We start from the raw sequence: 24789 nt of genomic DNA, 5'->3' as shown, positions 1-24789 counted from the left end.
TCAAATCCTGATACTAATCCCTCAGCTTTCATTGCCCATTAAACCGCAGCTAAGCACAGCCCCGTCCGCTGCTGTGTGTGTGTGTGGGTGAGTGTGTGTGTGTGGGACACCCCACTAAACACAAGGTGGGGCGGGGTATGTTAATGGTGTTCGAAATGGGGAGGGAGGGGGGGGCGTCCACTTGTCCACAGTTGCTATAGAAACACCAAATGTGAAATACAAAGCGAACCAAAGGCTGAACTCTATATTGGTGGCCCACAAACCCCACGGGAGCCTTATATGTAGTGTGTGAGGGGGTCTTTAAGTACCTGTGGAAAAGGGCCCTCTTAGCTGTAATGTGACCGAGCCATTAGGGGATTTGAGCGCCGAGATAGAAGACAATGGAGGAACTGTCTTTGATTTCACTGTTCTCGTAATAAGAAAGTAATAATGATTTCGAACTGTTTCATTCCAATCAGCGCACATCAAATTTCCTGTGCGTCCAGGATCGTGTGATTGCTCGGGTTATTGTTAGCCGTACAAAATGACACCTTGTGCCTCTGTTTGGTTGATATCCATCCAAGGCAGAGGAGGAGGAGGAGGAGGAGGTGCAAATGAGGCCAGACCGCGATGTGTCTTGTGGGGTGCAGGGTGAGGGGGTCCAGCGAGAGGTAGCACCGAGAGCAGTCAATCCAACGGGCACAAGGAGATTAGTGCGGAGGGGAGGAGGGTCACAGGGAGTAGAAGGGGATTTTGGGTCCGAGCACAAAGGCAGGAGAGGAGGAGTCACAGTGGAGGGGAAAGGGAGTGAAGGAAAGGGGAGAATAGACGGGGAGGGGTGGGGGGGTTGATGAATCAGCTAGTCCCTCTTTTGTTGTGCAAATGTTACTAGCGGACTGTTACTGCCGGAGAGGCCTGTGATTGGTGGGCCGGTTTAAATTGTAAGGTGCATTTTGGGGCTTGATGGCTGTTGCTGCTAGACTTTGAACTGTCACCGGCCGGCCGGGGGGGGGGAGCGGGAGGGAAACCGCGGCTGAGGCAGATAGCGAGGGGCAAGTTTTATTATTTGAGTTCCTGCATCTTGCATTGCGGCTCGTGGCTATTATGGCGAGGGAAGAGTGCAATAAACCAATTAACTCAAGAGATATCAGCGTATGTGTATTCCGTGGTCATCTGATGCGTTGTAAAAAATTTCAAGAATTTGTGAGGCGTATTGAGGGAGCTATTAACTGAAAGAAGTGGGGAAAAAATTTAAAAATGTGAGGTTTTTGGTTGAGCATTTGGGAAGAATTTAGGGCCTCTCACCGTCACATCTTTTAATAACTGCTTGGCACGATGATAAACTTGAGATCAGGACAAAATAATTAAAGTATAATTAACATTTCAGAAAGTTAAATTAAAGACAAAAGAGGTCTTGTAACATCGGTAGCTTATATAATTTCTTTTAATTTTCTGATGTTAAAGTATTTAATTGGTCTATTTTCTTGTTTCTTATTCCTAAACTTAAACAGAAAGACACAATTAGCTCTTCTCTGGTCTCTCTTGTTAAAAGCAGTCCACTCCGAAATCCACTCCAGACTTTCCCAAACTCACCCGTCCCACACCAGCAGCAGTCATTTGAAAAGGCACCATGCTTCATGTAGTGGTGGGTACTTACCCACACAGTGAAGTTGTTGGGACCCTCTCTTCCTGAAAAGCAAAGCCCTGGGACTATTACTGATCTACATTAGCGCCCGATGCCATGGATGTCCGGAGCCTGAAGGATTGTTGTTCTGCTCTCAGCTACTAGATCTTGTGTGGGGAGCTGACAACGTTTCAGAACCTGAAACTGAGAGGAAACACGTACTGTAAGTAAGGCTGATGCTTCACCTGATGCATGACCTTTTAGTTTTTTCCTTCAAAAAACTAATTTCACTGACTTGATTCTTAACCGTGCACTTTTCAGACCGTCCCTCCACAGTTAGCTGTCACTTTAAATGTCCTGTTGTTAGGACACTGTGTGCAGTATCCAAGCAGCAGCCGTGCACCTGTTAAACCTGTGTGCCTGGACACAATTAAGCTCTGTAAAACAGAAACTCAAGACACCTCAGCCCTTATCTTTATTGTGCCACTTGCAGATAAGACACGGGAAGCCGGGATCAAAACATTGTGGTTCCTTGAGCATTTCCACCACAGCGGACCGCCTGAGCTGATCATCTCCACGTTTCTGTCTAGTACTACTTTGGCTTGTTTGCCACTAAAATCAATAATTAATCAGCGTGATTGTTTAAGTATATTTCCGCTGCATCCAAAATCAGCCACTTTCGGTGCTTTTTAGCCTTTTGTGCTTTTACAACAGAGATTTGCAGTAGGGCAGCATAACAAAGGCCTTTATTACACTCAGCCGGTAGCCTTCCCAGAGAGAAAGAGATGGGGCACTCCCCCGTCCGAGAGCAGGGTCCTTGGGGATTTTTTGATTTGATTTGAGTGGGCCGAGTGCGGTGGGCCGGGTGTGAAAGACAAAGAGATTTAAAGAGACAGAGAGCTGGTGTGACATCCACTGAAATAAACCCTAAAACACAAAGGTAACTCTCCATCTCTGGTGGCTCATAAACAGAGTGTCGTCAACACCTAATAGAAGGAGAGCTGTCAGGCAGAACTGGTGAAGCATAAATATAAATTGACATTTGTGTAATTCAATCAATTTTAATGTGCAGTTTCCCACTGTTAATTGAGTTTTTCTTCAGGCAGGTGTTTGTTTTTGCCCGCTGTCACAATAACCGGCTATAATACTGATATTCCATCACGCGCCCACTTGCACAGTTGAAGCCCGTGTCTGTGTGTAGGAATGCCTCCGCCGTAAAGTGACTCCCTTGTTATTATGTGACTTGGAGTATTGTGAACAGTGTATCGGTTTGCTGGTGTTGGGTGGTAGGGGCGGAAACATGAGTCCTTGTGGGTGCCGTGATCCCTCATGCATAATTGGAAGTTTCTCGGCGGAAAGGAAGGGAGGAGCTGACGGAGTGGGGAGTTTTGGATTGAAGTTACCACAGTGTGAATGTATATACAGTGTGTGTGTGTGTGTGTGTGTGTGTGTGTGTAGGTGAAAAGCTTTCTCACAGGATTTGGTGAATTATGTGGACAAACCTTCACTTTCTCCCACGGAACACTCTCGTCGGTGAGGATGCACCGGAGACAGACTAAAACCCGAGAGTGAAAGTAAAGGATAGGAACAGGAGGGAGAACTGGGGGGCGTCTCTCCTTGGAATAGATCTGAGGGTTTGACTTACGACCTTAACCGTTCCATGGTAAAGCAAGACGACCCCACCACACACACGGTCTCTCATACGCACACACACACACATGCGTGCACAAGTTTTAAAAAAGACTGCTCACCTGGTTGAGCGGACGTCCCATAAGCGGACGGATATTGTCCTGCGGCCTTTGTTGCATGTCATCCCTCCATCCACTCACATTGCTTCTTCATTTCCATCAATGCAGATGAAATAAAAGCATTAAAACACATAAAAAACATGACAGTGATCAGTGAACTACGCACGCTAGCATCCTTCTTAAATCTAGACAGTATACGGAGCAGTTCTTTGATCGAGATCCCTTTGTTTACACAGTTTTTCCGACTCCATAATGTCACTACTGTGTCTGTTAACAAGCTCAGATGCCTGCACTGGTCCAGCCTTCTCTTCTGCAACACACCACTGGCCCCTCAGTAACCTCAAGGTTCACCGTGTCACCTTATCAGGTCAAAAGATCGCCGAAACGGCACCGACCTGGTGGCTTAGAAGTTACAACTTCCTCTTCTTTCCTCTTAGCTCGGTTAACTTATCGTGTGGGTGTTTGCGGAGCCGAAGCAGTGGCTCGATCTGGTAATTTGCTGTAAATTATTCAAAGGATTTTTCAGTGACAATGGTCGGGATAATGTCTGCTTTCAGCCTTTGAAGTTTGAGGATTTTCAGCGTTTTCCTCTGTTTTTATGTAATTATAAACTGTCTGTTTCTTATTTTGGAGGTTTTGCTTTGACAAAATAACCAATGTCAAATTGAACTAAACCAGAAACTGTGATCTGCATGTTTGACTGCTTTCAGACAATTAAAAAGTAGGATCCCAGATGTAGGTATGCACTACACACAACAAAAAACGGCTTCTAAACCCAATTCAATGGAAACCATTATTATTCATAAGAGTTAAATGCCAAATCTTTTTTCCCATGCTGCCACTACAGCCTACACTAATGTATCTGTGAATAAGTGAGTCACTCAGTCTTCATCTGTCTAGCCATCAGCATGCCAGGACTGTTTACTCTGTGCATTGACCCTAGAACATGTCTGGTTTATAGGTGGTGTGCCTTTAGGGATCACTGTCTTGTAGTTAAAGCCGATACTTGGAGATAAAACCTGTTTTTCTGTCTGTGTGTAAACATTTTTATCTTTGTGCATTTGCATTTTTTAGCAACATGTGAGGCAGAGTAGTGCGGTGCCATCACACTTTTTGAATTTACATGTTTATGGATGTGTGCACAAAGAAAATACTGTACACACATGCTAATGGCCCCATGTGAGGGCAACTTTTTAACTCTAAACATGACTGATTATCACCCGGCATTTACGACAGCTGGCCGCAGAAAATAAAATAGGACGACCATTGTACAGCTCATTATTCGTGTCCGAGCGGGGCACTCTTTGGCAGTATGTGTCAGCATGGACAGATGCTGCTGTCTTTGTGTATCTGTCATGAGAAGGATGTTCATTGTTTCACGCACTCAAACGTAATGAGAGATTCATGCCATGTCTCGTGCGTGGCATGTCAACTAAACAATAAATGTAGATCATAGTGGTAATTCCAGTTTATCGCAGCTTAAGTAACAATATCTTTTCTCATTTTTCTGGGATGTCTCATTAGTCTGAGTCTCATCAGTGAGAAAAAAATGTCATAAAATTCACAATACACATTTCTACAATTCCTACAAGACTCTAAGACCACAGCTTTAAAAAAAAAAACACACGGACAACAAAACAAAAGTTGCAATGAGACAAAAAATTTAGAAAATATAGAAAAGATAGATGCTTTACCACAAAGATGATGCATTACAAGCTGTGCTACTAGTGTGAAATAGTATTAAATTCCTGTCTCCACTGGAAGAGTGTCATGTAGATGGATTAAAGAGTCACATTTTCTTTTCCTAACAATAGATTTGCATTGCTATCAACTATATTTAGTCATAGAAAGTTTAGTTAACTAGGGCATTAAAGAACATTAATTGACTTCAGCTTAAACTTACGGATGTGTAAAATGGGTTTAACATGTTAGCTTGGTGACCTGTCCAGGGTGTACCCCGCCTCTCGCCCGATGACAGCTGGGATAGGCTCCAGCAGACCCCGCGACCCTTAACAGGAACAAGCGGTTACAGAAGATGAATGAATGAATGAATGAATGTTGAGCCACAGCCGCCCCATGTGCTTATGATATGAGTATGGGATGGAAAAATTTGCGAAAATCTCTGCTCACAGTCACTTTTCCCTATCGCAGTGAACAGACTCAAGATCTGCCCCTAGTCTCCCATGCAGGCGGGCCAGTGGCTAAAACCATGTAAAGAAATGACTCTGAAGTGCTTTTGATACAAACAAATACAAGCATGCTGAAGGGCTCAGAGCAGTAATGTGGCATCTGAGTAATAGTAGAGACAGAAAGTCTAGAAACACAGAGTAAAATCATTAAGAGTAACTTCATGAGCCCCAGCTCTGTTATTCATTTTAAGTCCCTTGGATATGTTTTCACAGTGTTCTGTACTTCTTTTCTCATTTGCAGCACTTTTTTTTGATAACCAAGCTTTTATGAACTGGATTATTTCTTAGTTTGCTTGTCTTTTGTCAGTTTGCTTAATTTCTCTTAAGTTGTGGTTTGATCTGCCCTCACGACCTCACACAGTCAGCTCCCCTTGAGCAAAACTCGACTACCTTTAGCAGCCTGCAAACCTGACACAAGAACCAAACCGTTAAACTACTACAGGACACATAAAAACAACAAAGGAAAAGAAAAAGAAGCAGATTATTAGACAGGGTCTAATCAAGTCTGTTAGCTGATTATCTAAAGCAAAAAAGTGGGCACAGTTAAAATGCTGGTTATACTGTAATCCCTCACTGTAGCCAGGAAATTGTTAGAATTTAACCTGGAGGTTAAAATATGACAACAGTAGATCTTAAACGTTAACTACAGTGACATACTGTACTGTATATGTGCAGCAAGTGAAAACCTGATTTAAGTGTGCCCTATAATCTCTCAACATACCAGTATATATAGTATATATAAATGCATTTCTGTCTTACTTATAAAATAACAAAAACAAATGGGAAAATGTGCGCAAGTACCAAAAATTCTGCATTCACATATTTGCTATTGTGTTTCCTCAGTATGATTACAACTATTTATTTTTTTTTTAACTTGAGGGCATCCTCGTCCTACTTCCTGTCAGGCCCTAAGATAGAATAGCTCTGGCAGTGAAATATTTATTTTTGAGCTGCTCTCTCTGCCAGTGAGGAGCCCAATAGACAGGAAAGAACAGACTGTATTCCCCTGAGGTTTTGACACGCTATAGTTGAGAAGCCTGCTAGAATTACATGCAGTCAGAAGAGTCATTTTACCAACTCACACAGCATAAGCATGACGGTGCACACACACACACACACACACACACACACACACACAAACATAATAATCAGTCATGCACTGACACAGTTTGGAATACATAAATAATGTGTTTTGGTTTTTATTAAAGGAATAGTAATAATTCTGGTAAGAATCTGAGTCTGGTAAAACACAAGGGTGCATAGTCCTACAGCTGCTCGGTTAAACACATTAGGTTTATGTATGGTTACAAGTCTTTAATCTCCATTACCTGTTCGTTATTTGATTGTTTACAGCGGAGGTTAAAGCGGAATATCATCAATAAACTTCTCGCGTCTCAGATGGCAGCAATTTTATTGTCAATAAAATCAACTCAACAGCGTTCACTTGACATGTATGACTATATCTCTGTTACTCTTATGTACATACTTACTGTTTATGTATCTTGTGCATAAAACCTGCCCAATGGATTTGACTGACTGACTGACTCCAGACTGAAATTCCCCCACTAAAAGTTTGTGGGCGGTGGAGCTTCCAGCTGGCTTCCTCGCTAATATAGTTAATCGTTTTGGGAACTAAATTGCAAAATGTTAGATGTCAGTCTCATTTGTACCGTAAATACAAAGCTACAGCCAGTGGCCAGGTGTTGTGTCTTAGCACAAAGACAGAAAACTAACTAACTAGCAATGATGACAAGACTTAATCACTGCGTGCAGCCAAGAAATAGTTTGCAGCGTAACACAATCTGCAATTTTTATACTTCATCAGTTGAACAAAGGACAATTTCCATATTCATTTGTGATTTTTTTTGAGGCACAGAAATTTAAATTGTGTTATTGTACAATAGAGCGAGACTGTTACTACTCATTGCCCTGGTTGCCAGTTAGCTAAGCTAAAGCTAAGCTAAGCTAAGCTAAGCTAAAGCTGCCTTTAAATGGAACTGATGAGTCGTATACACAACCTCAGCCATAAACTGTGACAACACTGCTGCTAGTCAATTATTGATGTCTACTAGCCACCAAGGCTAACAGTTAAAAAAGCTAACGACTGGGTTGCTTAATGTGGGAAATGGAAAAGCATAATGAAAGGGTGAGGCCGTTGGGAATACCAACATTTTCTTCAGACATATTATAAAAACACAAAGAAAACCTTTAACAACTAAATCACCGTATATTAAAATTTTTATTTACGAGGTTTTGAATGCCACAAGGGGGCGCTGTGGACACGAAAACAGTAGACAGACATCAGAGTTGTATAAATGTTCTCATCTAAGTCTTGGCAAAACTGTAGAAATCTCTTCCCATTCTTTTAATTTGTTGGGTATTATCGGGAAAGTCATTCTTGACTGGAGTGGTGTATGCAAGGAATGAGATATGTAATGATTACTAATCAAGTGTATTAATCAAGTGTCTTTTTCTTAACTTTGTGTCAGTCTCATGCACATTTTTTACTTCAAATAATTTAACTTTGCACACTGTTTGTAACTGCTGACCTGCACATTCTGGTGACTTCTTCTCCTGCGGGTGGCTTCAGTGTTTATTGAGGTTTCACGTAATCTATCTGCATCGCGATGTGACATATCATTAAAGGTGCTCGAACAATGCCCCCAGTGATCTGCCTCTGCCGCTCGACTCCTGTCTCTAATTTGGACTCCGTTGTGAAAACAAACAGCCATTTAGAAACAATTGTATAATTAAGCAGAAAGACACAAGGGGCCTCACTCTATAGAGGATTCAGAGCAGCCACGAGACGTCGCAGGCTCACGGTGAAGCAGAGGTTAATGGCTCTGAAGGAGCGTCAGAATGCTTTTTCTGCTTTTAACTTGAAGGTAACTCAACAGTTGTCATAGCATGAATCATTTTTAATATCTTTCCTGTGAGGCAGGTATGATGTTGTTAAGACAAAGCTGTGTTTGTCCGACTATCAAAGCTCCAGACTGCAGCGATTAACTGAAATATGCGTTCTTAAAGCCGTCCTTAACTTTCCATATCTGTTTGTCTCCATGCCTCGTTGTAAAGATTGATCGTTGGACCTATTTGTTTTAGTTTTTTATTTTAGCTATTTGATTTTTTTTTGTAGTTGTTGCTTCAACTTCCTTGTAAAGGTCACATCCTGGAACCAGTCCACACCTAAATCAACTTAAGTCCCTAGTCAATGAGTAATTCTGAAATGTTAATGATAATATGGAGAGGTATACTCCTAATATGTATATATATACACTGATCAGGCATATCATTATGACCACCTTAATAATATTGTGCAGGTCTCCCTTGTGCCCCCAAAACAGTATGGACATGGACCTTCTGAGGGTGTCCTGTGGTGTCTGGAAACAGGATGTTGTTGGTGGGGGCCTTTGGGTCCTATGGGTTGAGGGGAGGTGCCTCTGTGGATCTTCCCACAGATACTTGATCAGTTTGGGATCTCGTGAATTTGAAGGCCAGGTCAACATCTTGTGCTGTTCTTCATGTTTTTTTTAGTTGTTCCTAAAGCATTTTTGTGTGTGTGTCTGTGTCAGGCTGCATCCTGCTGGGGATGGCTGCTTCAAGGTGTGTCATTGCTATGGGGTGGAGGTGTCTGGTCTGGTCTAGGTGGGTGCTACATGTCTAAGTAACATCCACATGAATGCCAGGTCCAAAAGTTTCCCAGCAGAACACTGAATTGTCACAAGATGGTCAATGTTATTCACGTCTCCTGTCAGTGGTTTTAATGTTGTTTCTAATCGATGTATATGAGTGCAGAAGAGTAGAGTTTTCGAATAAAAAAAAAAATCCTGCTTAACTGGCACTAAAATACATTCCTGGATTATGCCCACATCAGCTTATATGGCATGGGTCTTATTGTCTGTCATAAACGCCACACACGTTACAGGCCTGTTTTAAAGCGAGGTGGCGGCAGGGTCACAGGAAAGTACTTTCACCTCAAAGACACTTGACCCCCTGAGCTCTGCATGTTCAAACAGACAGTCACCTCTCCTCAGGTCAGGCCGGCACCAGACGCCCATAACTGTCCCGGAGGCTCCGAGCCTTTCCAGGGCTATACGTGTCCCGTGTGCGTGTGTGTGTGTGTGAGAGAGAGAGAGTGCGAGCGAGTGTTTGTAGTGGGAAGCCGTAAATCACGGGAAAACAGACGAGCAACAGGTGGGGAATCACTTAAAACTGGCAGTAGGAGCGGTAGGGATGAAATGCAATCAGGAGGTAGAAGCGGAAAATTTGGAATCCCGGAACAAGGGTGAGGAGAAATGGAAAGAAGATAAATGGGAACACATGTCGAGAGATATTGAGGGTAAAGGGACAAAAACGTGGAAGGGGCAAGGAGTCATGGATAACCTGCCTTTGGTTTCATTCAGCTAAATGTTGACTTATATCAATAACACTGTGAAGAGAGTGTGTTAGAGAGCTGGAAGATAAGACTAGGAGAATATTTGTCACAGCCTTGACGTGTGTTTATTGTAACCCCGTCTCCTTGTCCCATTTTTCTTTTGCATCTTGAGCTTTTTGTCTTGAGATTTATGTCTTGGCTCATATTTCAAGACATGCATTCATTTATTTATTTCGTTTTTTACCAACATAATTAAATTTGAATTCTTTTTCTCCCTCATAGACCATCCAGCTGTTTGACTTCCTCCTCTCACCATGAGCTCCTGGGTGGTGAGCAGGAAAGGACAGCCGCAGTACCGCCGGCACTTCCTGACAGACAACAGCATCTTTCATGGTAAACATCAAAACCCACCCACCCATCCACACACACACAAAGAGAATTATATAATGTAGAGGTCTCTATCCTCCCTGATTTGTGTATGTAATGAGGATGAACACTAGAGGGAGACTCATGTCCACAAATTAACCTAAACAAATTCAGCTTTTAATATCAGACAGCACAGTTAAGTTACAGTTAATCCACAAATCCCTCTAACTGTGGGACATAAAACCACCTGCAAGCCTCTGAACCACTGTGTTCTCCCTTTCTTGCCATACGTTAAGTCTTGTATAAACATTTTATCCCCCACCGAGAATGTACAAAGGAATTTATATGTCTGTGCATTGTTCTTTTTGACGTCAATATCTGCACTATTTGCTTAGACATAATTGAACGGAAGCAGTCACTTTTCACGTCCTCGTTCTTCTCAAAGTCTGAAGTAAATCCAGACATGCTGTGCCATCTTTTGATCTTGATTTATGAGCTCCGGTGGTGATGAGGCTGCACGCCGCAGACAGATCCGCCAGACAAATCCATGACAAATCTCCGATGAGCCGGCCTGCCTCTGTGTGGCTGTCAGACCCACAGCAGACGGATCATTTAAAACCTCACCTTGACACAAAATGCGACCGGAATCTACATCTCGTTCCTGCAGACTGCTTGCTACGCATGGCGTGCACTCTCTGCCTGCAGTAGTAAACAGACTTCACTGCTTCTCTACTCCTCTGTAGATGATGGATTGATCTGATTGATGCAGAGAGTAAACACAAGTGTCTCTCTCCCCTTCTGTCGCGCAGATGTTTTCTTTTTCTTTTTAAATGTCTTTCTTGGAGCCTTAGATGCTTTTTCTTTCCGAATCTGCGGATTATTAATGAAAATGAATACCCGAGCATGAAATGAGAATATAATTTCTGACGGTAATCTACCAGTAACAGCACCCACTTATTATGTTCAAGCTGCCGTGAAGTTTTTGAGGAGAACATTTTTTAAAAAAAGGAACAAACTGCGTCATAATGAGCCGCCTGTTGCGTCTTTTCCAAACTTCAGATCCTGTTGATCTCTGTCCGCGTTCACTCCCTCATGTCCCTGACAGTCCGTCCTTTCTTGTCAGTCAGAAGAACCATTTTCAGAATATACAGCCCTCTGTTATGTTGTTTCCCACATGACTTTGCTCCACTCGGCCTCTTTTCCTCCCTCCCAGTTGTTTCCAGTCTTTTGTGAATGACAGAGTGGCTGATGGTTTTTGTTTGGCCGTGGTACATAAATCACAGACAAGAGGGTTTGAGGGGAGGAGGGAGGAGGGAGGAGAATCTGCCTGTGATAAGGCATGTGTGGATGAGGAGAGAGAACCAAAAAGCGTTTAAAAAAGGGCAACTGGACTTGTAGAGTTTTTTGAGAAGACGTTTTACTACTTATCCGAGTAGCTTCTTCATTTCTAAGGGAGTGGTGGGAAGTTGAGGTTTAAATAGGAAACTCTGTAGGTAACCCATTTCTATAAATGGCTAGGTACTTACCTTTCGTTGAGGGGGGACTGTTTGTCCCTGTCTTCTTGCCCTGTGGACGGTGCTCTAACGACCCACTATCAGTCAGAGGCTCCAGTCTCAAGGTGTTGAAACGTCTTTGGGATAGAAGTTAAAACTGTGTTGTATATTGTTGGCAGATTAAATCTCCGTCCACCTCCTCTGTTTATAGAAGATTTTTCCAATCTGACATGAACGGCTTCCTTTACTCCTCTTTCAAACCATCGGTCTTCTGTGGCAAAGATTTGGACGTTGTTATCTTCAACCTCTGAATCGTTTCCTGATGAGCTGGCTCTCTTGAACGTTTGTGGATGGGTTGTTTGGTTTCCCCGATGTACAAGTTTGTACATTCCTCATTGCTGTGCCGTCGCGTACACCACATTACTCTGTGTCTGCCTGGGTGTTTTGTCTTTAGGGTGGACCAGTTTTTGCCTAAGTGTGTTAAGAAATAAACTGGAATGCAGTGTTTTCGGAAAATTCTCCTGAGTTTCTCCGACTCCCCAGCCAGCTAGGGGATGATGGTGTTCTTCCTCTTGTTGTACTCCTCCTCCCTGTCCTTTCTGTCCTTTCTATGTGTCATATCTTTTTGAGCCTTTGACAAACGCCCAGTTTTGATATCCACATGTCTTGGGTGTTTGTTTGATGTGTCTCTGCTCGTTCTCCTTACCATCCAATCTTGTGGGTACAGTCTGTGCTCAGTGCTGAAGAGTTCTGATGACCCGTAGCTTGTGTTCCAGCGGGTGGTGAGAATCAAATAATAAGTGCTGCTGAGCGTGAGTGGGTTTTCTATACGCTCCAGTGTTGAGGCTTCAGTCCAAGAAGGCCAAACTATCTCCCCCCGAGTGAACTTGATGTTGCCGTCCACTGCATCGATGTGCTGCGTGAAAGATTCCACCTCCTCATGTCTGAGAACCTTCACAGACACGAGGGGAGAGGTTTCTACTCAAATCAAAGTGTGCAATCATGGGAAGCCAGAGGTACCTGCAAATACACTGGGGGGTTAATGGGAAAACACACACACAGCCATGAGCTGAGGGTGACACCGGTGTTCAGACGTGTCTTTTTGTTCCTCCAGACAGCATTAATCGATTTGTTAACCTCTGCTCCTGTCTCTCTGTTTGAACAGTGTGTGTGTGTGTCCCCCTGTGTGCTCAGTCACTTCATAATTGTCTCCTGCAAGCCTAAATTAAATGGCTTTAATGTGGACCAATGAGCAAAAGTAATCTGGGAATTCCAGACTGGCTAAACTATCATTAGGGAAATGACTCAACTAGGATGACACACTCCAGCCCGGACGGACACGAAACACACAATTCAAATGCCAAAGAAATACATGTTGGTGCTTTTTGTCACTCCCTGCCTCTCATGGGACGCGGGGCATCCCTATTTTTTCAGGAAATCTGCTCCCTGCTGCGTCCTCGAGGAAGCACTGATACCTCAACTGATGGAGACACAGAGAGACACCAGTGTAAAGTGGGTCATAGCGTTGGCATCCATGCGCAATGATGACTTTTTTTTCCCCTCTCCAAAGGCTGTACACTGAGAAACAGCAGACCAAAAAAAAACAAAAAAACAAAACAAAGAAACACACGGATGTGGCGTGAATTCATTTTGGTGGGGAATTCAAACCGTCGCCAGCAAACAGCCGAACCACACCGCCACTTAAAGCTGATGAAATGACCAAATGGCCAACCGCTCCGTGCGCTATCATTCACTCTCGCTCACTCCACGCCCGTCTTAAGCTCTCGCTTATTAACATCCACTCTCCGTCAGCCCGTCGAGCGTGTGAGGAATCGGCTTATCGTTTTTGCCTGTGCGCTGCGCCTGGCGAGAGGAGAGGAGAGGAGAGGATGTGCGCGCACGGGGTTTGTGGATGTGAGAGGTTTTGATGGTTTGTGAATCCACTCCGCAGACCGCGCTGGGAGGCAGGCACCGAGGAGCTTCTGGAGCTTGTCTTGGTTTTTTATTTTCTTTGGAGTGAAAAGTGACACTTCATTACCATGGCGCGCTTCTTGTGAACGCATAATCATCATGGAGAAATTGACTAACCGGGCGCATTTTGATGGCATTTTCACATCGCTTTAACTAGGAAATAAAATGATGTTCAAAGTGCATGGAGGGACCTCTTGGGATTAACAACTCCCCTCCTAAATGGCAGAGCTCGAAGTTTGCAGAAATCTCAGTTTGGAGAGGGGTAAGTGATCTTTTGGCCGCCGGGTAATCTCATATTTTCTGTCTCATCTGGGGAGGAATACTCCTTGGTGTGGTGCACACACATTCCTTTTGGTGCCTACATTGCAAAAACGCTGAAGCCTAATTTCTCTTTTGCGCTTGTTGTTGTTGTGGAGAAATTTCTTCAACCACGCTCAAATTCTCCAGAAAGGAATCTTAATTGGAGATCTTAATTTGCATGATGCTCATTATGTAACAATTAGCCATATATATATGTTTTTTTTTTTGTCGTTCTGGGAAACAACAAGTCAGATTTAACTGAATAATTCTGCAAAATATTATATGCATATGTGAATTTGCAAACTGCTGTGCGATTTTGTCGGTTTATGTGAGATGTGCTCTTGATGGAGAGCAGCAGTGAAGCAGTGGGAAACTGTCCCCGGTGCTGAAAATGCCCCTTTTGTGCTCGTCACTAGGGGGCAGAAAAGCATATTAATTTGTCAACCTGAAAAGACTTGCTCTGCCCAGAGTCCACGCAGATCTGGATGTGCCACATCATTTTACAACCCTGCATCCCCAACGCACTGTTTCGCAGCGATCCAACCATCCCTGAGTCGTATATGTTGTGTCACTTCAGCGCCTTGGTGAGAAGATGCCCGAGAAAACTGACAGAGCGCATAGCATTTCCACATGCCACGTCTCAGTGACAGGGGTGGACTGGATTGGCGTTGGCATCTGCAGAAATAGGATCCTCTTGAAACCCGCGCAGGGCATGTTGAGCACCACACAATGTGACAGGGCTTTGCGTCGAGAGCTTTGATGGCAAAACTGAAGCCCCGGCAGTGCCTGGGCTATTAGAGCGACCCTTTTGCTCTCTCCTGTCGGTGTCAAAAACATGGAGCATCCTTGGCACTTAAAAAAACAGAATGTGTCAAGCTGTCACTCTTCACTCCTGCGGTGCCCGGGCTTGCGTGTATAGCTTTCCGCGAGGTTTAAAGGAGGAGGGCCCCTGTTAACCCTCAGTGGGCTACGCAGCTACCTCTTTTGGCAACACTCAGGCTTGATGAGTTGCATGGAAAATCAAGCTCGTGCTGAGAGAGGAAAAAGCGAGAAAATGGTGGAGAGGGACAGGTTTGGAGGAGCATGCATGGCTGCTAATCTCCTCCACATGGAGGAAATGGCTTTTCCATGTATGATGTGTTTTTCCTCATGTGTCTCTCCTGTACTGATGATGATGAATCTCAGCACATTCCCCTCGACCTTCTCTCGATCAACCATTTCTTTCTGCATCTTCCTTTTTGTAGCCTCAGGGTAGAAAAGGCAAGCAGACACCAGGAGGGAACACACTCTCATCTCTTTACAATCTTTTTGTTGTTTTCAATTCCCTTTCCTTTCCTTAGGGTTGGTATAGGTGCCAATTGGAATCTGCCCACTGGAATTGGAAGTGAGATAGAGTTGATCACCAGTCTTAGACCATTTTAGATGGGAATCTTTCCTAAATCCAAATCAGTATTGGTTGTGCTACTGAATCTGCATCATATTGTTGCGCTTTCCTTTTTCACATGCTCTTAAATAATTTGCACGACATAAAATTTCACTGATGCATAGTCACTGTATCTGCCTCCGCGGAGACTTAACCGCCGGCCCATCGGGTTTGTTCCTGCCTCAAGCATGTAGGATGTTTTTGTAACACATTTAGCTAACCTGCTGGGGTTCCTTAAGCTGCTACCAGTAGAAGTCTGCAGCATTTAAAGAGCTGCGCGCAGTGTGAAAAGGAAAGCAAGTCATCCACGAATACCGGGTTTTCATTTAATTTGCTTTCATGCCTTCGGCGGTTAGTGGGCCACCCGGCAGCTCAGTTCATTTGTACCAACTCACACATTCAGGCCTCTGTCTCATGCCCAGAAATGAAGCAGCAGGGAGACGGTCAGTCGTAACTTGAAGCAGTTCACATCAGACAGTTTACACGACGGTCTGGCTCTGCTGCCGCAGATACCGTATCTCAGTCTGCTCACAGTCGTCATCCGGCGTGGCTTTGCCGGGGGGAAGAAGGGCGAAGCTTTAACATCGCAGGAGCAGTCAACATCAGCGGTACACCGAATGTGCAGATAAAACATGTTGGTTTCTCTCCCCTCCCTTTGAAGCCAGCGCCGAGCCCCTCCACTCGGGGAGTCCCCCTGTAGCATTTTTGGGCGACTGCATTATCATGCTGCAGTCGTCATGTGTTTATTTTTATTCTGCTCCACACTCTGCACCCCGGGGGCACCTGGGAACCCATTTGTAGCACTGGCGACTCGAGCGCTGCCTTGAGTGCTCTTAATTAGGCGAAGTGAGTGACTGTGAGATACGACTTGAGGGGTTTCCCTCCTTTTGCTGCTGTATTTTCTTTACCTTTCATGCCACTAATAAGAGGGACTACCAAAATATTTGGACTTCTCCCATAAAGGTTTAGCGTAATTAGTTTGCTTTAAAAGCTATTTATAATTGAATGGATCCCCTGGGTGCTTCTACTTAGGACTTGCTGGCTTTGTGCAGCTGCTTAATTTGAAGCGCCGAAGCTGTAATAGTGATGAAACACTGCCAGTGATTAACTTGTTATTTTAGTCCGCATGCTTATCAAAGGAACTGATTTATATATATATTTCATGCTTTTTAATGCAGCGTGTAAATTAAGTTTGGAAAGTATTGAAAGGGAACCTACAAAACTGTGTAAGTGAAAGAAAAAGACATTTTCACCAAAAAAAAAGTGACGTCAGTGGTGTGAACGTGAATCACTTTGCTGACTCAAAGCTCTTTAAAGTTCAGTCCTGATTCGTCACTCATTGTTCATTCACATTTATTTTTTTTACCTTCGGTACAAATGTCACTACAAGGGAACTGCAAATTAGTCTGAACAGATTTCTGTAGGAGCTTTTGTCAGGGTCTTATTTAAGATCAGTCATATAAAAACAATAAAAATCATAGCTCTTATCTTGGGCAGAGATGTTGTTGATCAAACTTGCATTAAATGTTAACAAATTTGCCTGGAACATGTGTTTTAAATGATAAATATTCTAAAAATGTGGTTTTAGTCTGGGTTTCATGCACACTACTCCTTAGCCAGGTGCAAAGATGTAACAGTGACCACAGCAACCCTTGAAACCACAACTTGTGTTTAGTTAAGCTAACCAGCTGATGAGATTTACCATGCAGACACCCTGTGTCTATATCTCTTCACCTGAGTATCAGCAAGAAGGCAAATTAGTGTGACTATTCCTTTAATGGAGCACTAATTTGCAGCAGACATCTCTGTCAGACTTTATCAGGAGCATGACAAAGGTTGAAGATTTGCTCGCATTAGCTCTGAGGACATGTTATGTTGATGCGGCCGCGTGCTTTGTTCTGTGTGCAGTCTGCATGTTATCTCTGCTTTCATGCCGGTGGATTATGGACTCTGGCTGTCCCACAGGTACAAGTCTCTTTCTGTCTGTGCTAGTCCTGACTGACAGCAGAGTCAGGCTGTTTACCTTCTCTCTACCACTTGCATGTTAGGAAACACTCAAGGCCTCCGTCACTCCGAACAGAAACAAGCGAGGAGACAAAATTAATCAATGAAATGTCACTTAGTTATGTGGTCATCGTGCACATTTGCCTATTATACTCGAGCAGCTATGACCGCGCAGCAGCAGTCACTTTGCTGGCTGCTCGTGCTGGTGGAGCAGGTGATGGAATTTGGATGTCGCCAGGGCATTAGTTCAGCACTGTCACAAATGCGCTGGCGGCCCTCATCCCACCGTGGTACAGCCTGATTTCCCCACACATTTATCCAGAAGTCATCATCTGTCACAGTGCTGTGCGCCTGACTAATTTAATTTCATAAGCTGTTGAATGTCCTGAGAGGAACGGTGGAACAGGATGGAGACTGGATGACATAAGCCCAGGTTCAGAAGTAAATGTAAGAAGAAGATGCAATGAGATTACATGAGGTGTAATTTGGGATTTAACATCTTTGATTCAGTCTGCCAGGTGATACTGCAATGTACCCTGTCTGATAATCTCATCTAAAAGTCTTTCATCATTTTTATTACTCTGAAGTTTGATTGTATTACTAAATAACTGGTTTTAAATATATTTCACCAAAAAAATATTATCTTCAATAGATGTGTTGTCAAAAATGCAGAGACAGGAGGCAATTTTGGGAAAATCTCCCCTGAATTGACGCACTATACACCGATCAGGCATAACATTATGACCAATATTGTGTAGGTCTCCCTTGTGCCTCCAAAACAGTTGTGACTCATCAGAGAATGGACATGGGCCTTCTGAGGGTGTCCTGTGATAGTAATGGGGGCCTTTGGGTCCTATAGGTTGAGGGGAGGGACCCCTCTGGATCGGGCTTGTTCCAGTGCATCCCACAGATACTTGATCAGTTTGGGATCTAGTGATTTTGGAGGCCAGGTCAACACCTTGTGCTGTTTTTGTGTGTGTGTGCCAGTGTCAGGCTGCATCCTGCTGGGGATGGCTGCTGCCATCAAAGAGTGTCATTGCTATGAGGTGGGGGTGCCTGGTCTGGTCTGGTCTAGGTAGGTGGTGCATGTCTAAATAACATCCACACGAATGCCAGGTTCAAATGTTTCTCCGCAGAACATTGAATTGTCACAAGATGGTCAATGTTATTCACTTCTCCTATCAGTGGTTTTAATGTTGTGGCTGATCGCTGTATAATCAGACTCACGGCATCACTCCCCGAGCACGCCACAGCTTTTCACACTGACCGTTCGCACCTCTCACTTCATTTCACCACAGAGAGAAAATCAACCAACATGGGACTTGAATTCCTCTTGAGATCCCTCTGCATCAAAGTGAAAGTCTCCTCCCCTGGATGTTGCATAAATGCAACGGAAATCAAGCTCTGCAGGTAGAGGAGAAATTCAGCAGTGAGATCAGAGCGAGGGAAAAGCATATATATTTACTCATTAGTGTGTGCGTTGTGAAGTGATATTCAGCAGCTTCGAGAGATGCTTTTAACAGCCCTCTCTAATTGCATTTTTATTACCACGCAACAAAAATCTAAGATAATGGTTGGGGGCGACCCGATAGCTCACCTTGTTGAGTGGGAGCACAATAAACCGAGGCTGTAATCTTCGCTGTGGTGGCGCTGATTTGATTCCAGCCCTTTGCTGCATGTCATGCCCCCTCTCTCACCACATTACTTCCTGTTTTTTTTATTTTTTTCCTGCAAACAAATTTCTGTAAAGGCATGAAAGGAAAACTGCTTTAAAACCTACGTCAAAAACAATGGGACAGGGGCAAATTTTCTTAAGTATCACAACAATACGTGGGATATCAATCATGCATGAAATCCAGACATACACCAGTAGAGCCGTACTGGCTAAAGCGTGTGCCTGGTATTGACCTTGCATGCAGCAAACCGTGCCTGAACCCCTCCCCCACACCTTCCCAACCTTGGAATTGGGGATCCTGCTTCCAAAGATGAACCAACAATGAAAGCACGCCTCCTTCGCTCAGTGTTAGTCCGTGTATTCAGAGCTGTGATTGTAAGCAGGGTTTGTGTTTCTGTCTCAGGTTTTTGCATCAATTCTTGCATCAAGGAGACTTAAAAGTCTGCGCCATTATCTCAACAATACAATGGGTCTGGCACCTCTTTATAACGTCAGCCTTACTGTTGTCTTTGTTCAGGGTGCAGAGTTGTAGAGATATTTAGTCGCCACTTCAGGACTCCTCTGCACAAGGAGAGAAGAGCACTTACCTTTATGATGCGTACATCAACTTACACTGATCAGGCATGACATTATGACCGACAGTGGAAGTAAATAACATTGACCATCTTGTGACAATTCAGTGCTCTGCTGGGAAACTTTTGGACCTGGCATTCATTCAGTGTGGATGTTACTTAGACATGTAGCACCCACCTAGACCAGACCAGGCACCCCCACCCCATAGCAAAGACACTCCATCCCCAGCGGGATGCAGCCTGACACAGGCACACACACAAAAACTGTTTAGGAACAACTCAAAAAAACACAAAAAACAGCACAAGGTGTTGACCTGGCCTCCAAATTCACTAGATCCCAAACTGATCAAGTATCTGTGGGATGCACTGGAACAAGCCTGATCCACAGAGGACCCTCCCCTCAACCCAAAGGACCCAATGGCCCCTGCTACCACCACAGGACACCCTCAGAAGGCCCATGTCCATTCTCTGATGAGTCACAACTGTTTTTGGAGGCACAAGAGAAGGTGGTCATAATGTTATGCTGAAAGACTGTGTCTTCTTGATTTCCTGATCGATAAAAATAATATTTCAGTCCTGCAGTGTGGGCGAAGAGCCCTCAGGAGGCCTGTGTGGAACAGCAAAGCATTTAGCGCAAGATGGACAGATGTGCTGCCTCTGACTTTTCCTGTAGCGCGCACACACACACACACACACACAGACACACGCATCCCACATGTCAGCCCATTAGATCTCACTTTTGGTAGTGCATTATCATGAGTGTTATGTCATCGTTCTTATCCCCGCATCCCAGTGGTTCACCCAAATGACCCAGCTGAAATACAGACACACACATCTGCCGCGCCGTCCTCCTCCTCTTCACTTCATAATCACCGCGCAAACCACACGACAATACCAGAGCTAAATCAGCGCAAAATCAAAATCAAGGCAGCTCGCTGGCACAGCTGCGCCTGTGTCTGGGAGACCCGCGGACATCAGAGAGAAGTGGATGGGGAGAGCAGGCGGCGGGCGTGGAGAACAGATGACCAGGAGAAAGGTGGAGATGTGTGTGCGTTTTCAGAGAGACAACTCTGTCAGATGAAGGCGCCGCCACAGATCAGACGGAGCGCGCCGCACGGAGGAAGATGAGCGGCAGGAGTTTTGGTGCGCTCGCTTGTTTGTATTTGGAGTGTGGAGGCTTGCTGTCTGAAGTCAGCCCGGAGAGCCCGTCACAAGCCCGTTGAAGAAAACCACAAGAGTTTTTATTTTTTTCTCGAGGTTCCAGCTACAGGTGTAGTTGAGCGTGTTGCGTACTGGGGCTGAGCTGAGGTGGACTTCTATTTGCTTTTAATATTTTTTTGTTTTTCCAGAGGAAATGGAGGAAATTTGTTCGTCACTTTTTGGTCCCACGGCCTTATCTGCTCATAAAGTACGGTCCACATTTATTTATGGTCCTGCTGAAAAGACGGCTGCCTTAACTGTTGCTACCCTCCTGGCTCATAACATATATCATATTGGTGGCACCTTGGCTGTGCCACACAAATGTAGACTGACGCTGACTGGTAAGTCGATGTCTCTCTGTGCATATGTTTGGGTTGTGTGTAAAAATCTAGACACTATAACAACTATAACAACGTGTCACAAATTTCCACCCTGCATCTTGAAATTTGCATATGTTGCATAAAACCCTCTTGCCTCAGGTTTTTGTTGCTGCGCAGTTTGTTTTAAAATGCGTTTCTGTGGACAAACATCTTGCATATTGAACATATTGCGTGATGGTGCTATTCATAGCACAGGAACAGAGCAGGAACTGTTTATGTATCGGATTATCCCCGGGATGATCAAATTGCTCACTTTCTGCTACCATAACTTTGAACCTGCGGAGGCCTTCTCTTAATGAGCAGTTGCTCATTACACGCCAGGGAAGATTCATCCAGCTCGTGTTTTGATTCCTGTGTGTTTTATCTCTCGTCATATGGCAAAAAATTGTGTGTAAATGTCATTAATTTTGTCCCGTGGACAGTCAGTCAACCAAAGAGAAATCACATCTTGATTGAACTCAAAAGAAAAACCCTCAGGTCATGAGCGCTGGCAGGAAAAGCACAGCAGTTAAACGACGAGACCAACCCTCCATTCTGCTTTATTTTGGTTTGATTGCTGCGCTTGTTTCATCAGCGGGTGAACTGGCTGGGATAGTTGGGTGGAGGTGCCTTATGTCACATGAATAGTGCATGAAGGATCAGGCAGATGCCAGTGAATATCAATTTATGTAGTTATGAATAAATTATGATAAATCTTTCAACTGTTGTCCATTCGAGTCATCGCCCTCGGACCTAATCTAAACAGAGATCTCACGCAGAGCCGCTCAAGAATTGAAATATTAGCCTGAACTAGTAATACGTTGACAGAAAACGAGGGCTTGCGTGGATGTTTCGGAGGAATCTCACGTCACGTTGTGATTAAAAATGACAGTTAGGACTGGGAATGCCGAATGAAACGTGCTGCTCAGGATAATGTCACGCCAGGTGTTGTCTGTGTTGTGTGTGTTTGCCATCCCGGGCCTCATTGTATGGATCTAAGCGAGGACGGGCTTTGTTCATCAGGTTATCACAGAGGCGTCTCCGTCACCCACCCCATTAAAATATGTTTGAATTGCCTTGGCCTCTGAGGCAAGACAAAGCTTTGATCTGCTCTCTGCTCGGCGCCGACAGAGATGATGAGCTTTTACATGTCTGCACGCACACACACACACAAGTGCAGAAGAAAAGCCAAAAATTCAAAAATAAGCATGGGGAAAAATTGGTTTAATTATTTTTCTATTCTACTATCTAGATAGAAATCACCTTTTTCATACTTGGACGCAGCTGCCATTTGTGTAGCTGTCTTTTAACATCCTTTTCTGAAAGGCTGCAAAGCATAAACACTGTAGCTGCAGACAGCAAAGCATAAAGACGCCCATCTACCTGCAAAGACACTTTTCTTTCTTCCTAAAATGTCTGCAAGATAGATGCTGGAATTGCAAACTTAAACGAAACTGTAAATCCATGTCCTCACGCTCAGGTGGCTTGAGGAGGTGCAATGGCATGAAAGATAAGCGTCAAGGTGTCCGCTGCACTGACCGTTTGATTTATCCGTCGCTGGGCTCTTTGAGAGCTCCCCGCGTTAAGTTCTCATCTGTGATTACGAGCCGAATCCCCTCTCCCGGGCCGACATTAACCCTCTCCCTTCTTCTTTCCGGTCTTCGGCTTAACTGGGTTTGAGGTCTGAGGACTCCTCACGGTGCTTATCACGCTGATGGAGAGCAAAGTGACTGGCGAGCCCCTGCAGAAAGGTCAATGAATAGCAGGGATGAGCGGAGACCTGGGGAAAGTAGGGTAAACATGGAAGGAGAAGCAACAAGGATGGACTCGGTCTGAGTTGAGAACAGATGATGAGATAATGCCGAATGAGTTTCCTTTTTGTCCAGCTGGATGAAGAAAACGGACGACTGTATTCCCTTTTAGCTTCTCTTTGTAAAATACATCTGACTGCGCGTTGGAAAAACACATTTACATGATTATACTGCAAGAGAATAAGCATATAGGCAATAGGCATGTGCTTTCTAGTAATAGTAAATAGCGTTTATTCATTTTGAAATTCATTTAAGATGTTAAAAAAATAAAACAAGCTGGTGGATTGTTGCTGGAAGCTTGTTGAGTCTGATTAGTATCCAGAAACAGCACGAGGAGACCCAGAGCAGATACTGTAGCCATGATCAATACAAAAGGAAACCCCCATGTGACAGTGACTTCTATTGAATTTCATTGTTAATAAATCTGCGGCTTTCAGAAGCAGGCATGAGGCATGAATAATGAAAGGCGGCCCCGTTTTTTTTATTTTTGATTAAATTTCCTTTTATTTTCCAACATCTCTGATGCGTTCTCACACTATAAAGTACTCGCTCATACATTATGATCAGATATGAGTTCGGGTTAATCCCCACAATGATATAAATCATGTATGATGAGTGGTTTAAGATTAAAATGGGAATTAAAGCTGGATATAGAACATACAATATACTGTATTGTAGAAGTTTTTTTATTTATTTTGTGGTCTAAAAGCTCCAGACAGCTGACATTTGTTTGTTGTCGAATGCCATCAAAAGTGAAAGAGACTGCAGTGACAAGCTGTTAACCTCTTCTCAAGCTGCTGTGGTTTTATCCCACGGTGTTTTAAAGCTGCACCAAACTATATTTTATAGTAACTCTGACTTGTATGTCAATGTACACAAAAAAAATATTGCAATTTGTGTTTGCCGTGTGGTGCTCTCTTTAATCATCTATAAGCTTCTTGTTTTGGTTTCTGTAGCACACATTTCTTCCTGTGTCTGGTCCATTCTCATCAAACTTGATTTTGCTTTCCGGCCACCGTCATGCTGATAGTGGGTGTCGGGCGGACTCAGATGGAGTGGCGCCGTCGTTGATTGTACTTTCTTTTCAAACAGAGAGCAGTGACGGCAAAAAGTGCTAGCTACGCTTATGCAATATGTTTTTACGTTCTGCTTCTTTCACAGGGAATCAGTTAGACTTGGAAATATACAAATATAAGAAGGTTGCACAGGAGGCCAGAGCCTGGAGCATTTACTGGTGACCAGTGTTTGGTCACAAACCAATCAAGGTTGCAAGCGATTCTCTTTATATGTGTGAAGTGCTGATAAAAATATGATGCACATGCAACATGCTTTAGTACATGTCATGCACATACTGGACAAGTTCAAAAGCCTGATATTTTTTTTAATATAAACAGAAGAACAGACAGAAATAAAAGAAAAGACTGAACTTAAAGGACATTCACCAGGTGGTGGGAGACATATTATAACTCAAAATTAATGTTAATATCAGTCTGTGTCTGCTGGATTTCTACATAGGTATAACTACAACGCTGCCATGATACACACACCCAGAGATCCATTCCTTTTTCTCTTTGGTGTTACAGTCTCAAATGCTTGTTTTATTTGCCCATTTGTCAGTTGTTCACATGTGTAATCCCTTGTTCTTGACTTAAATTCAAGCATAGAATCCACGGTATGTCATAAAAGGTGACCTTTGCAGT

At 43.8% G+C, this 24789-nt stretch overlaps 1 protein-coding gene across 1 annotated transcript in view; it reads left to right on the top strand.

The window, feature by feature from the left end:
- Positions 1-1107: 1107 nt before the first annotated feature.
- The window catches only part of plch1 (phospholipase C, eta 1), a 62039-nt gene continuing 38357 nt past the window's right edge, over positions 1108-24789 (top strand). Inside the window, exons 1-2 of the mRNA XM_084558400.1 lie at positions 1108-1826; positions 10198-10308. Coding sequence (XP_084414526.1) covers positions 10230-10308 — 79 coding nt within the window. The 5' untranslated portion in view covers positions 1108-1826; positions 10198-10229. The remainder of the gene's footprint in view (positions 1827-10197; positions 10309-24789) is intronic.

This window comes from Chelon labrosus (assembly GCF_963514085.1).
Source record: "Chelon labrosus genome assembly, chromosome: 13".
NCBI classification, from domain to species: Eukaryota; Metazoa; Chordata; class Actinopteri; order Mugiliformes; family Mugilidae; genus Chelon; species Chelon labrosus.
This window is presented reverse-complemented; position numbering and strand designations above follow the sequence as displayed.